The sequence below is a fragment of the Myotis lucifugus genome, unplaced genomic scaffold, assembly GCF_000147115.1.
Source record: "Myotis lucifugus unplaced genomic scaffold, Myoluc2.0 scaffold_448, whole genome shotgun sequence".
Lineage (NCBI taxonomy): Eukaryota > Metazoa > Chordata > Mammalia > Chiroptera > Vespertilionidae > Myotis > Myotis lucifugus.
The window spans coordinates 773,160-787,511 of NW_005871496.1; the positions used below are offsets into that span (position 1 = coordinate 773,160).

Sequence of the window (14,352 nt, forward strand, 5' to 3'; positions counted from 1 at the left end):
CGGTCCTTATGGCAGGATTCCTGGTCCTTATGGCAGGATTCCCGGGTCCTTATGGCAGGATTCCTGGTCCTTATGGCAGGATTCCCGGGTCCTTATGGCAGGATTCCCTGGTCCTTATGGAAGGATTCTTGGTCCTTATGGCAGGATTCCCTGGTCCTTATGGAAGGATTCTTGGTCCTTATGGCAGGATTCCCTGGTCCTTATGGCAGGATTCTTGGTCCTTATGGCAGGATTCCCTGGTCCTTATGGCAGGATTCTTGGTCCTTATAGCAGGATTCCCTGGTCCTTATGGCAGGATTCCTGGGTCCTTATGGCAGGATTCCTGGTCCTTATGGCAGGATTCTTGGGTCCTTATGGCAGGATTCCTGGTCCTTATGGCAGGATTCCCGGTCCTTATGGCAGGATTCCTGTTCTTTATGGCAGGATTCCTGGTCCTTATGGCAGGATTCCTGGTCCTTACGGCAGGATTCCTGGTCCTTATGGCAGGATTCCTGCTTCTTATGGCAGGATTCCTGAGGCCCATATGCAGACCCGTGGGAGTGTGCAGAGGTAGATCACACAGTAGGAATGTGTGTCTGTGACAACAGGTACAGTCATATACTGGGGTGCCACAGCCGGCAAGATGGGCTCTGTCCTTGGTTCCTTGAAGCTACGGACGCAGCACCAAGTTGTAACGTGTTTTAATGCTTCCAGCTTTTCTGGCGCACGTCCCCGTTTCTGCCCTCAGTTCCCATGCTGTTCACCCCGATGTTATGGGTTGGGGGCCTGATGAACCTTTCACACAGGGAGGGCACTTCAGGGCCTGGATCTGAAGTCAGGACCCAGGTTTTTCCTACCTTGTACATACGGTGTCCTCCTTCCTAAGTCACAGGTCACACTCAAGCAGGTGTAAGTCACGTAACAAAAATGAAGTGCTCAATGTGACTATTCAGATAGAATTGCCAACCTGAAGATCAAGGTCAACGAGAAATCCCATGTCCCATGAGCACCTCAGGAGCGTATCGGGACTAGCCCATGGTGAGCGGGGCCTTCCGGGGTCAGGCTCCTGCTTTCAATGCTCCCCCCCCCACCTTGATTTTTAGAGAGAGTGGAAGAGAGATGTCAAGACAGAGAGAAACATCGATGTGAAAGAAACACACCAATTGGTTGCCCCTGACCAGGGCCTGGGCTGGGGAGGAACCTGCAACTGAGGTGTGTGCCCTTGACCGGAATCAAACCCGGGACCCTTCTGTCTGCAGGCCGATGCTCTATCCACGCAAAGCGGCTAGGGCATGACAGTGCTTTTGAATCCCCATCCAAGTGTCCCAGCCCAGGCCCGACTAGGAATCCTCTGGCCTCCCCTTCACACACGGACCAATGGAAACCACGAGGGGGCAGGTGGGTGCAGAGATGGGCCCTGGCCGTGTCCAGGGTGCCAGGAGGGCCCGGGGGCAGGACTCACTCTTGACGGTGAGGAACATGGACTTGCTGATGTCGGTGCCCACGCCGTTGCTGGCCTGGCAGAGGTAGTAGCCCATGTCCTCCTCCAGGACGTGGCGGATCAGCAGCGAGCTGTTGGCCAGGACCTGGATGCGGCCGGTGAGGGGCACCGGGTGGTACTGCTGGGGGCTCCCGCTCCCTGGAAGGAGGCAGAGGTCAGAAGAGCTGCTGTCTGGGCTGGGGGTGAGCTGGGTGGATGGGAGTGTCCCAGGGAGTGCCCACTGCCTTTCTCCTGAAAATCCAAGGCCATTGTGTGGCATGCCCACACTGCTCCTGTTTCCTGGGCCGCAGGAGGGACCCTCACGGAGCTGGGCCTGCCGGCTCGGAGTGAGGAGGTGGAGTTGGCATGCCCAGGTGGCACTGAGCTTGTGTGGGGTGAATTCCTCAGAGAGGAAGAAAGAGTTGTCTTCAGGCCACTTGGCAACAGGCAAAGGGAAGACTGAGCCCTCAGATGGCAGTTTCCTGGTCCTGGGCAGCCATGCCCGGGAAGGAGGCCCACCATCCTCCAAGGGGGGCTTTGGGCGCCACCCCCTCCCAGGGTCAGCCCTAGACATGGTCTAGGTAAGAGGTTGGCGTGGGGCTTAGTCAGATACGAAATGCATCCTTGGCGTGAAGTTGGGCTCCAAGATCCCAGATCCCAGAATAACTGGTGAGGAGCAGGGGCTGATGAGGCTTGGGGACCCCAGAGCAGAGGGTGGGGGCATGTGGAAGTGGGGAGCACAGAGTGCCCTGAGTTCTAGGGCTGGAGGGGACAAAAGGACATTTGGAGTCAGCATGATAGCTGTTGCCAGCCCACAGACCCCTGGATGTCCTCCAGGCTGGGTGTAGCCTGGGGTCCCCATGGGGCTCAGAGCCCAGGGCTCCCACCCCGGCCTAGGGATGCGTGGGAACCAGGCCTGAGTCTCCCCAGCGTCCTCCCTCCCTCTCCCTGGCTACTCAGAGTCGCTGGTTGGCCAGGGGCTTACCCTTGGCGTGCTTCCACATGACCTTGGGTGGGGGGTAGCCATCCACCGAGCAGTTGAGCACACCAGCTTTGCCATAGATGCCGTCCTGGTTGTTGGGCTGCACCACGAACCGAGGGGGCACTGCAGAAAGAGGGAAGGCGGGAGAAACCGATCACCTCAGTCTCTGATAGGTCTCCTGGGCCAGGCACCTGCCATTCAATGTCAGTCCTGCCTGGACTGTTCTAAACTGGAGCTCCCGAGAGCTCCTGCTGGGTGCCGGTTGGGAGCTGGGAGCTCTGAGCTCCAGTTCTGACTTTGCCAGTGGCTAACTGAGCAAGCGTCTTCCCCTCACCAGGCCTCGGTGTCCTGGCCTGGAAAGTAAGAGGTTTGAACCTCTTGATCTTTAAGGCATCTGCCAGAGCCAATCTTCCCTAAGCCTGGGATTTAAACCTGGACCGAGAGACTTCGAGCAGCAGACAGAGCTGGACTCCCCGCCTCACCCCACCGGCCTGTCCCCACGCACCGCGCACGACGAGCTGGCGCTCCCGGCTCACGGTGGCTGCCGCGTTGCTGGCGATGCATGTGTAGTTGCCGTTGTGCTTCAGGGAGACGCTGGAGATCTGCAGGGAGCTCATGAACTCCTTGCTCTCGATGGTCACGCCGGAGCCCGAGATGATCACCTGCCCGTCCTTCCTCCAGGTGATGCGGATGGGCATGTCCCCCGAGGACACCACACAGGGGATGTAGAGCAGCTGGCCGATGGAGGCAGGTGGGAACTCGAAGGGCTGGATCAGAGGGGGCACTGGGAGGGAAGGGGACGCTGCTGTCAGCCCCCTGTCCCAGCCCAGCCAGGCGCACGCCTCCCCTGCCTCCCCTGCCTCCCCCTCGGGCTCCTCCCCACCCCCGCACGGGCCTGTCTGGAGCCTGAGCTGCGGTGGGGGGATCCTCCTTTTTCAGCTCTGGCTGGAGCATCGGCCATTATCTCTATGACAACTCAATGAGGCCACAGCAACTTCCCCGGCAAGTGGGGGCAGAAGGGAGAGGAGGAGACCTTTCTGCGGCCCCAGGATTACAGCTGGTTCTCCCAGGACCGCTCCACCCTGCGGGGAGCCTGCCCTCTGCCCCAGGCCCACCCGAGCGGGAACGAGTGGCTTCCTGTGCATGCCTCAGCCGCTCCCGCTCCCCGGGAAGTGGCCAGGTGGACGTGGTCACACCTTGGCAGCCCTGTGGATGCTGGGAAAGGTCTTGGTCAGGAGCTCTAGGTCCAGAGAGGTGACATTTAGGAGGGATGTTGTCTGCATGACCTATCGGGCAAGAGCCATACCCCTCAGCAGGGCCCTTACCCACCTTCCCAATGTCATCTCCACCTCACCCTTCACTCCGTCACCAGCGCCCACAGCCCCACGCCGCAGCCCGTGCCGGGGGCGCCTGGGCGAACACAGCTGGCATTTGTCCTCTTCACCTCCCACCATGTGTGCCAGCCCAGTGGCTGCTGACCCATCTCATTCCTGACCCACCCAAGTCCAGGCCCTACGTCCGTCAGGTGTTCTGGGACTGGCCATTTCCTGGACCTCTCCACCCCCGGCTATGGCTGCCTCTGCTCTTCGGGTGGGAGCCTCCCCAGTATTCTGGGTGGTTTGCTGGGTCTTGGATATCCAGACGGATTTTTCTGGAACCCCGACTCTAGTAATGGCCAAGTGCCCCTTGCTCAGACGCCCAAAGGTTCCTCTGTGGGGCTCTGCGGAGCCACCCCACCCTCTGTTCTTTGGTTTTTGTTTTTGTTTTGTTTTGTTTTGGTGCCTAGATGAGATGTAGGCCCCTGGCCTCCTTGGGCTTTGTGGTGGAATCATGGCAGAGCCCAGATCTGCCGCCCAGTTTATTTCCTGAGCCCAGCAGTCCAGTCCTTCCCACCAAGGCGTCAGCTGGAGCCCGGCAGGCCCCCGGGGAAACCCGCCCTCATCCTCCCAGACCTGCCACCTCTCCTGGGAAGCCTGGTCCCGCACAGCCCTGCAGCCCTGGTCCGCACCTCGATCATGGGGCATTGGGGCAGCCTTTGCATGACCCCTTCCCTGGGCGTCTGGGGGTTCTGCCAGGGCAGTAATTAGGGCAAAGTATGAGTCCAACTCATGTTTGGCAGGTGAGAACAGTGAATGAAAGAATGTCTGTAGGTCATGCCCTGGGCTGTTCCTAAATGGTTGCCTGTGAGGTGGGCAAGGGGTGGTGAGAGCACAGGGTGGGTTCATCCAGAAAAGGAGGGGGCTCTGTGCTGCTCCTTAAGGGGCTGGTTTTGCTAGGGTTGGGGAGCTCCTCCCGTGGCCCCTCTAGAGCCGGCTCCTGTGGGTGAAGAGCCTCTGGACAGGGAGCTGCAGCAGCGAGGGCTTCGGGGCAGGGGTGGGGGGCGGAGAGGGCATCGGGCAGGGGCTGCGGGGCAGGGGCGGGGGGGCGGGGAGGGCACAGGCGGGGGCTGCTGCCCGGGAGGTGCCGAGCCTGCAGGGCTGTGCTCCAGGGAAGGGTGGTCCCGCGAACATTTCCGTGGAGCACAGGGCAGATGGAGACGATGGATGGGAATTAGGCAGGAAGCTTGAGCTCAGGCAAGAGGAAACGGTCTCTCTCAGTAAGAAGGGATTTAGATAACGGAACAAGTTTCCAAGGCAGGTTAATTCACTAATTAACTGAGTCATCTAATATTGATGAAGCGCCTGCTCTGCGTGGGCTGCGCTCTGTGTGGGCGCGGGAGGCAGGCACATGCTCACAACACAGACAGAGGCTCCGGGAGCCGCCGCCGTGAGTGTTGGACAAGCACCGTCCGCACGTGGGGGCGCTGGACTCAGAGCAGAGTGCCCTCTAGTTGGGCGGCTGCAGCTTCATGGGGGAGGCGGCGTGGGGACTGTGAGGGAGCACACACACGCTTTAAAGTGTGAGTGTGTGTGTGTGTGTGTGTGTGTGTGTATGTGCGTGTGTGTGAGAGAGAGAGACACCGCTAAGAGGCAGAGGCCAATGGGTTACCAAGTGGAACACTGCGGCTCCTGGACAGACCACCGAGGGAGGGTTGCCAACACCCCTGGGGAGTCAGACGTTCCCCGGGGCTGGCTAGAGCCTCCGCTGACCTGTGGGGGCAGGTGGCCAGACAACGCCGAGACCCAGGCAGGCTTCTGCCCCACTCCCTGCTGTGGGCTGGTGGGGAGTGAGGCTGTGGGGGGTCAGGGTCCCCTTTGGGAGGAACGTGAGCAGAGCTCCGCACAGAATCTTTGGCTCGGGGATGGCCTCGGAGAGCCTGCAGGTGGGGGCACCCTGCCCGAGGGGGCAGAACACAGAGGGTCCTGGCTCCTCGCTGTTCGCTGAATACTAGGGGAGCGCGGGGAGTGGGGGGACCGAGGAGCAGGGGTGGGGCTCTGGGCCGTGCCTGCGGGCAGCTGCCTGGGTGGGCTGCTTTCTCATCTGAGTCGGCAGCGCCTTCCCCAGCGCTCAGTGGGGACACGGCTGGTTGAACGTGTCCATTTCCCCCTGGGAGAGCGTCCCCAGCAGCCAGGGCCCTGACTCCTCCGTGGTGATGGCCGGGGGTCTGCAGGGCCGACCGCAGCCCGAATGGGGGCCACGGGGGCCACGTCACCAGGGACTTCTCTCCGGAAGCCCTGCTCTGGCTACAGTCTCTGGGCAAGAGGGCAACTCGGTCAGCGTTGAGGGAGGCAGGGCCAGGACAGGTGCTGGCACAGTGAGGCGGCTGCGAGGCCACTGCAAGACTCACAGCCCTGCCTGGGAGCGCGGCAGAGGGGGCAGGTGACCGCCAGCCCGGCCTGTGGACACTCTGTGTCTTCATCCCTCTGAGACGGAGCCTTTGGCAGAGGATGTCCTTCCTGCAGCAGGGACATGGGGCAAGACCTCGCCTGGGAGCCAGGCCAGACTGTGCTCCACACCGTGACCTGGGCAGGTCGCCCCCTCACCACCCTGCTCTCCCCCGAGCCTCAGCGCCCCCATCTGCAAAGTGGGGGTGGGGCCAAGTCATTTCTGAAGCCCCAAGGCTGGTTTTGCAGTCGTAGCAAGTCTAGTGTTTTAGGAGAAATAACTTCTCAGGGAGGCCTCCCCTGCCGCCCGTGTAAGATTGCACACCGCTCACTCCACCCTCCGCACTCTCCCTCCCGCTCCGTTTTCCTGTCATTCCACCCAGAGGGGCTTCCTGAGGGCAGGGCTTGTGTGCCTGCGCACAGCACAGGCCCGAGTGCCCGGAGCAGGGCATGGCCAGCGACGCTGAGGGAATGGCACCGTTGGCATCTGAGCCTGTCTGGCCACTAGGACGATGCTGCCCATCGGCGTGCCTGGCCCCGCCGCCGAGGAGCAGGGCTGCTGGCAGCAGCTGCCTTGGTGCCCCCGCCCCAGCACACCTGGGCAACCGGCCTCGGTGAAACCACTGTGCCCCCTCCTGTGGATTCTGGTGGGTCCCTCCAAACAATGCCTCTGCCAGGATCAGGCCTGTGGCCAGGTGGGGGCTCGCTCTGAAGCCTGGTCACAGCAGCCGCTCACTAGGGTGGAAGAGGCCTCCTCCGCAGGTCCCACCTGAGGAGCCGGGGCAGGGGCTGAGCTGAGCAGCGAGGGAAGGCTGCATGGGGGTGGGGAGCGCGGGCATCGTGAATGAGGGTGAGTACGTGTGTGAATGTCAGTGTGTCTCTCTCCCGTTTGCTCTCCACAGGACTTGGTACCCTCCCCTGGTCTGGCCTCGTGAGCTGGGCAGAAAGTCTCTCATGCTCTTGCTTTGGCTCCAGCGGCCCCGAGAGGCCCAGCTGTGGGGATGGAGACGAGGCACCCCGGTGGCGGCCCTGCCGCCTGAGTGAATGAACATCCGGCCCGTGTGCCCGGAGAGGCTTTTATGCTACATCATTTTTCAGCTACAGGGCGCCCTAAAGACACCAAATCCAGGTTGGATCCATGTGCCCTCCTCTTAGCATCCTGCCAAGGATCTCTTTGGATGCCCAGACACAAACACTCGCCTCTCTGCAGCCTGGCTCGCCTCTGCCAGTCACTGCCCTACGTACCACAGTCCGGGAGGCCCTCAAAGCATCCTCGCCTTCTCTCCCCTCAACCCCTCCACCTGGCTGGGCCACAGCTGCCTCACCCGGGCAATATCTCATATGGCATCACCTGCAGCTGCCGTTTGTGGCTCAGGAATTTGCCTCACAGGAGGCCATGGACAGAGGAAACGTTTGTGTACATGTAACTGCCAGCACGTACGATGGACATGTATGTGCAGGTGCAGACAGGTTGCATGTACCTGCATATGGTGTGTGCCAATGTGTACGTGTATTGCTTTCATGCACACAGGTCTCTGCACACGTGTGTGCATGCATGTGCATGCAAATCTTGTGTGCTCTGCTCTTGGCTCAGTGTTTCAAAATTCATCAGAAGACAAGCAGTCCCAGAAGAAATGGAGTCAGCACTCGTTTTTCCAAATCCTGGAGCAGCATGGGCTTTGCCCTGCCCTGTGCACAGCCCTGACCCCCTCCCTCCACCCCCCAGAGAGATGCGGGGCTTCCAGCTGGTCTGGAGCTTCTAGCACCCTGCCCGCCTGCACCTGGCCCTTCCCACACTCGGGGTTTCGGCTCTGGTCCTGGGGGAGGGGCGCATGTCCCAGCCAGGCAGTAGGGGTGGGGTCTGGCTGCCCTGGCCTGTCCCTTTCTACCGCAGCCAGTGCCCCTCTCCACACCCGCACCTCCTCTGCCTCCTCTCTGAGGAGCTTGGGGAGCAGCACATCAGCTAATCAGGAGCGCCTCCTAATCAGTCCTGACAGTTTCTTTGCAAAAGTGCATTCTAATGAGGTGGGGAGGGGGGCAGGGGAGAGGGGGGCGCGGAGGGGCCCGAGCTTTGGGAGTGGCAGGGGCATAGGTCCTCAGAGCTCCTCACACTGTGCTGCTTGTTGGTCTGGAGAGGAAACAGGTGAAAACCCTGCTGGGGCTGTTTTCAGCCGTGGAGGGTGGGATGTGGGAGTGTGGGCACAGGCCCTGGTATGCCCGCCAGGGTGGGATGTGGGAGTGTGGGCACAGGCCCTGGTATGCCCGCCACATCCCTGCCGCAGGAAAGTCACGCAGCCTGGGTGCTGGTGCGCGGGCTCTGCCTCTAGGAACACACACACCACACACACGCGCACACACTTGCACACACACACGCACACACACGCACACGCACGCACCCTCCCGGGCTGGGAGACACTGTCACTCAGCACCCCACTATCTCAACAGGCCCAGCGAGTCGCTCAGATGGAAGGCATCAGATTCAATTCATTAGGACTGATCGCTCCCTGAGTGGGGATGAATAATTGATGAGCAGCAGCTTTCAGAATGTTCCGAGTGCTCTGCGCTCGCTGGAGGCCTGTTCTTTTTTTTGTTGTTGTTGTTTTTTTAAGCCAACAAACCAGGCCACGTGCTCCTGGTGCGGGTGGTCTAAGGGAGCGGAGGTTAGATGTTCTAATATGTGATGTTTACACCGGGAACTCTCGGTCTCCTGCTTGTAATGGGAATGGATCCAGGAGGCCCGTGATACCGGGAGGGGCCACCAAACGGGGCTGTGGCCTGGGGGTCGGAGGTTCCTGCCAGCACCAGGTCCCTGGGCTGGGCAGAGGCCTCAGGCCGAGAAGGTGGCCACGGTGGCCCTCAGCCTGGCTGGGAAGCAGGAAGGCAGACGCCATATGGGCCCCCGGGCCTGAGGGAGCCACAGGACACCCAGGGAGGCCTCCCCTGTCACCCGTGTAAGTCACTCTAAGCCAGACGGCAGTCTAGCTTCAGCTCAAGAAACACACACCGTCTAGCGCTGTGACAGGGGCGGGTGCACAAGGAGGCATGTGACAAGCTCCCGTGTGCTAACGAGGGCGACTGGTGACAAGGAGCCCAGGAGAGAAGCACTGACCCCGCCTTCCGCCCACGTTCAGCGCCGCCTGCCGCCCCCAGATGCATGCACCTGCTCGCCCACTGCGGGCTCGGGGCCAAACCAAAGGCAGCGTCCACCTCCCCACTCGTCCTTCTCCCAGACCTCCCTCTTCCTGTCACAGGCCTTCATTCCACCTGCGTCAGGAGCTTGGGACCCTCTGGGGTCCCCTGTGCCAGTGACCTTCCCCCAGGGCCCAGGCCAGCTTTCTTCTGGAGTATGTGTCCCCGCCGCCGGGGCAACGCCGATGACCAGGTGTTCCCCAGGGCCCTGTCTCTCCTCCTGCCTCCGCAGGTTGTCCCGGGAGCTTTCCTCCTCCCGGCCTGCCCTGCCCCAGCCCTCGGTCCTTCTGGGTTAAGTAGAGGCTGCCTGGCTTTCCCTGACCTCTTCCCAGCCACGCCTGGCGGGTCCCACCTCCCCATCCTGCCCCCGAGCAGCCAGGCCACCGGCCCATACAGTCCCCAGGCCTGCGGCTTCCAGGAGTGGATGTGGGAGGGAGCTTCACGCACAGGCACAGCCCAGAACCAGGAGCATCCCTCGTTTCTTCATGCAGCCATTTACTCGCGCATTGGTATTCACTCACTCATTCATTCCACCCACGGACAGTTACTCAGCGGCTCCCAGGTACCAGGCCGGGGTCTGAGCTCCAGGAGGTGCTTCCTAGGCCTTAAGCAGCATCAGCAGGTCCAGAGCCAGCCAGTCTGTACCCCAGAAGGGAGCCTGGGACCCAGCACCTGCTCCCTGCACCCCGCCTCCTGCTGCCTGCACGCTCCTGGCTCCTGCCCCCCGCCCCTCGCCGCCTCCTGCTGGCCTCTGGTGGGCCCTGCCTTCCATGCTGACGTCCGGGGACCTACAGAGCCTGCCATCTCTGTCCTGGCCTCTCTCCCTGGCTCCTCTGGGGTCAGTTCTGTCTTGCCCTGCAGCCCATGGAGCAAACCTGAATGCAGAGGTCCCCGTGGCCTTGTGTCCCCGCAGGCGCCCACCCTGCCCTGCCCCTCAGACTCCCTGGGGAGCCCTGTCCCCGTGGTGTCCCACCCGCTCGGATGCAGAGGTCACGGCCCCCGGGGCCGGCCGTACGGCTGGGCGGCGGGCCTACCTTTGACGGCCACGTGGACGCTCTGGCTGATGGAGAGCTGCGGCTGGATGAGGACGCTGCACAGGTACTCGCCCTCGTCCATGCCCTTCTGCACGTCCGTCAGCTTGAGCGTGCCGTTCTCGAACACCACCTGGCGGTGGTTGTCCGGCAGCAGCAGCGCGTCCTTGTACCACTTGATAGAGTAGTAGGGGTAGCCGATGACCCTGCAGTTGATGAGGGTGTCCCGCCCGGCGACGGCCGTGATGTTCCTCATCGCCCGGATGCTGGGGGGCCCTGGCGGGGTCAGGAGGGAGGAGAGGAGGGGCGGGCGGTGGTCAGGCAGGGGCAGCCGCTGCCTGGGTGCTGTCCTCAGTGCTGGGCTCTGAGACCACCAGGGGGCGGAAACTGCTGGTGGGGAGGGGAGGGTGGCCTTCATCTGGAGGCAGAGCCTGGGACTGGGGGCCCCACCGTCTCTCCAGGACTCGGTTACTGGCTTCAAATAGTTGCAAACAGACAGGTGTCCGTTCCTGCCCAGGGCACGAGCCCATCCCCGAGGGAGGGCACAGGAGGGCGCTGAGCCTCTCCGAGAAGGGCAGGCTTGGGGGCGAGTCCTCATTTCCGAGGTGATGAAGATTTGGGGTTAAAATGGAAATGTGGACATGTTCATTTTCATTCAATTTGCCATAATACTAGCTAAAGGGCAGCAGGGAGGTCTTCATTGGATGAACTGATCTTTTTCTTTCCACAGGTAAATGTGCTTGGTCACGTGACAGCCCTGTGGGGGTGCACTGGTCACACGGGGAGGGAGTGTCGGCACTGGTCAGCGGGGCAGATGGTCCTGTGGGGGTGCGAGGGGCTCAGAGGCACCGTGCAGGGCATGTGGACGGGCACAAGAGGCTCCAGGCTCAGGCTCCCCACCCAGGAGGCGAGGAGCTGCCCCCGGGGCCCTCCCAGGACCTGTGGCTCCGTCCTTTGCAGATTCAGAGGGAAGGGCAGGGCGGCCAAATGGAGGGCATGTCCTTCACGTGGGGTTGGAGACCTGCTTGGCACAGGTGACTTAGCATGATCCTCCCGCCCCTCCTCTCCCCACAGCAGCCACCAGCACCCCTGGTCCAGAGCCCCCCTCTTCCCTTGGGCCTCCTCTGTGCTTGGGTCAGAGGTCACTGGTAGGGTCAGATGAGGGCCAATCTGACCTCACAGGCTGCAAAGGGCTCCAGAGGAGATTTCTCATCGCAGTGACTTGGAGAACTGAGACTTGGAGAACCTGAGGACTCCGCCCCTTGGAGTTGCCTGTCGTGGGGTGACCCCGCCCAGCCAGAGCCTCCTACTTTTGATGGCTAGAGCCTTGGGGGGTAGTGAGGAGGCAGACAGGATTGGGAAGAGAGGATGCTCCGGCTCTTGCTGCTCACACCTCCTGGAGCATTTGGGGGACGGCTCCATGAGGGTGCACTGGGAACACAGCTTTGGTGGATACCCCTGTCAAAGGTCAAGCCTGGCCCCTCTGCTCCTTCCCTGGCCTGTCCTGGCAAGGCCCCGGTGGGCTGGTGGATGCTGGCTGGGCGCTTATATACCTGGGGCCAGAGAGATTGAATGGGGGGATGGGGACGGGCTCAGGGCTGGTTGCAGGAGAGGAGAAGGGAAGAGGAGTGGAGTGGGTGAGGATGCCAAGGCAGTGAACTGTGCCAGACACACACACACACAGACTCACACAGACATACACACACACAGACACACACACAGACACACACAGACACACACACACACACACACACACACGGATGGACGATGGGACTGTGGAGGGCAGGGGGAAGGGGGAGAAAGAGGAAAGACACCTCCTACTAAAATCAGAATGACAACTAATCACAAGTACCAGTCACCACAAGAATGATGAGGACCACAGAGATGGCAAAGGAACTCAGCCTATTCTGATATTTAAATGTAGACAGGCACCTCTTACGTTTATTCGAGCCTGGTATTCGGCACTGCCCACCGAGTTCCTCGCGGTGCACCGGTACACGCCCCCGTCCCGGATCTGGGGGCCCGTGACGTTCATGTGGCTGATGGTGGTGCCGTCGGACATGGTGTACTGGTTGGTGCGGTGGCTGCCGTCCCGCACGATGGGCTCCTCGTCCAGGGCCCAGGTGACTGTGGGGGGCGGGGCCCCCTTGGCTGCGCACATCAGCGAGAACTGCTCCCCGGGGTTGACCACCTTCTCGCTGAAGGAGGAGACGATGCGGGGCGTGCCGTCTGCAGGAGTGAGGAGCCTCCTCAGGTCACCGAGCCGCTGAGCAGCCACCCCACCAGCCACCCCCCGCCCCCCGGGAGGAGGGGAAGCAGTGGCCATGACAATATAAGGGACTCTCAGGCACGTCGGTTTGCGCGTTATCATAAATCCCCGTCAGGTGCCACCCTCAGTCGCTTTAGCTCTGTGTCTGTGGGCAAGTTACTGAACCTCTCTGAGTCTTTCCGGCTCGTCTCCATAGAGGATGGTGATAATGGGGATCTGAGTATGAATTCCTATCCGGATGCTGCGAGGATTAAATGAACTAATGCATGAAGGATGCTTAGGACAGGACTTTGCAAGTGCTTCCTAAGACATGACTCTCTCAGCTGTTCCCTTTCCACGCTCCCTCCTCCCACTATTAATAAAGACAGAGGCACAGAGGTTAACTGTGTGTGGAACCGGGACCTGACCCAGCCGGACCTGTGGAGTGGGGTTCCATTTCTCATTCTGGCAGAAGCGGGTAGGGGGTGAGGGGTGGGGCGTGATGGTGCTCCGGAACAAACAGCCTGCAGTTTGAGGCTTAAAGTGCAAGCTGCCCAGAGGCCGTGCTGCGGGGTCTGCGGCTGGGCCTGGTCTGGGCCGACCCCCAGGCTGGCCCAGGAGGTAGTGGCGCCCAGCTGCCTGCAGGGACACTGCCCTTGTTCCCCACCCGGGAGAGGAGGAGCCTGGCCTCCTGCCATAAGGGTTGGTGTAAAGGGTAAAACAGGCATTAAAAACCCCAAACAAACATAAGAAGAAAGCGAGGCAAATGTCACATGCACTCCACACCCACCCACATGTCACAGCAACACGCTGATGCTAACCCCACATTCTGCCAGTCTCAGCCCCTGCCCATTTCTGGGGGCCTTTATCTCAAACGTGGGGAGAGCCGGTGCCTGGCGGAGCCCGGGTGCCCGCTGGGTCACTGCCTGCTCTCCTCTGCCCTCACTTCCGGGTGTCCCTCCGCTCTACTCCCTGCCCTTCCCACCAGCCTCGCCATCCACGCCCCTGCCTAAGCTGACGGCACTTCACCTTGGGCAAGTGACCGAAAACCTCAATTTCCTCAACTGCAAGACCACACCATTAGGAAAGTATCTCCCCCCCCTCACCCCGCGCCCCTGGGAGGGTGAACTCAGACAGGCATCTGCCTGGGGCGCAGGAAGAGCCGGTACACGCCTCCCATCCGGGCAGGCAGGGCGCCTGGGCCCGGGCACCTCCGGCAGGGCTTTGGGAGTCCCGAAACCACCCTCCGAACGGGCTGCCCGGCTCACCCTCCAGCACCACGACGGCGAAGTCCTGGGCGGTCTGGGCCTTGCGGGTGGCGAAGCACTGGTAGGCCCCCGAGTGGCTCTTCTGGGCCGAGGCGATGAGCAGCGTCTCGTTGCTGAGCCCGCGGATGGAGATGGCCTCGTCGGGCAGCACCGGCTCGGTGTTGCGGTACCAGCGGATGGTGTACTCGGGGGAGCTCATCGGCGCGCAGGAGAGGATGACGGTGCTGCCAATGCCGGTCTTTCAGCTTTCTTTGGTGTCAGGGTCACATGGAGGGGGTCTGGGCTAGGTCTGGGGAGAGAGGGGGCAAACGGGGGAGAAACAGGGCTCAGTGTGGGTGAGCGTGGCTGCGGGTGCACCGTGACTATCAGAGGCCCTGGTGCCAGAGCTCTGGGCGGAGGGGCTGGGACTGG

The 14,352-nt window shown here is 61.6% G+C and overlaps 1 protein-coding gene across 1 annotated transcript in view; it reads right to left on the reverse strand.

The window, feature by feature from the left end:
• The window catches only part of DSCAML1 (DS cell adhesion molecule like 1), a 95,674-nt gene that overhangs the window by 65,566 nt on the left and 15,756 nt on the right, over window positions 1–14,352 (reverse strand). The window contains 7 exon segments of the mRNA XM_023744297.1: window positions 1,442–1,618; window positions 2,445–2,564; window positions 2,947–3,225; window positions 10,429–10,701; window positions 12,358–12,654; window positions 13,942–14,182; window positions 14,185–14,219. Coding sequence (XP_023600065.1) covers window positions 1,442–1,618; window positions 2,445–2,564; window positions 2,947–3,225; window positions 10,429–10,701; window positions 12,358–12,654; window positions 13,942–14,182; window positions 14,185–14,219 — 1,422 coding nt within the window.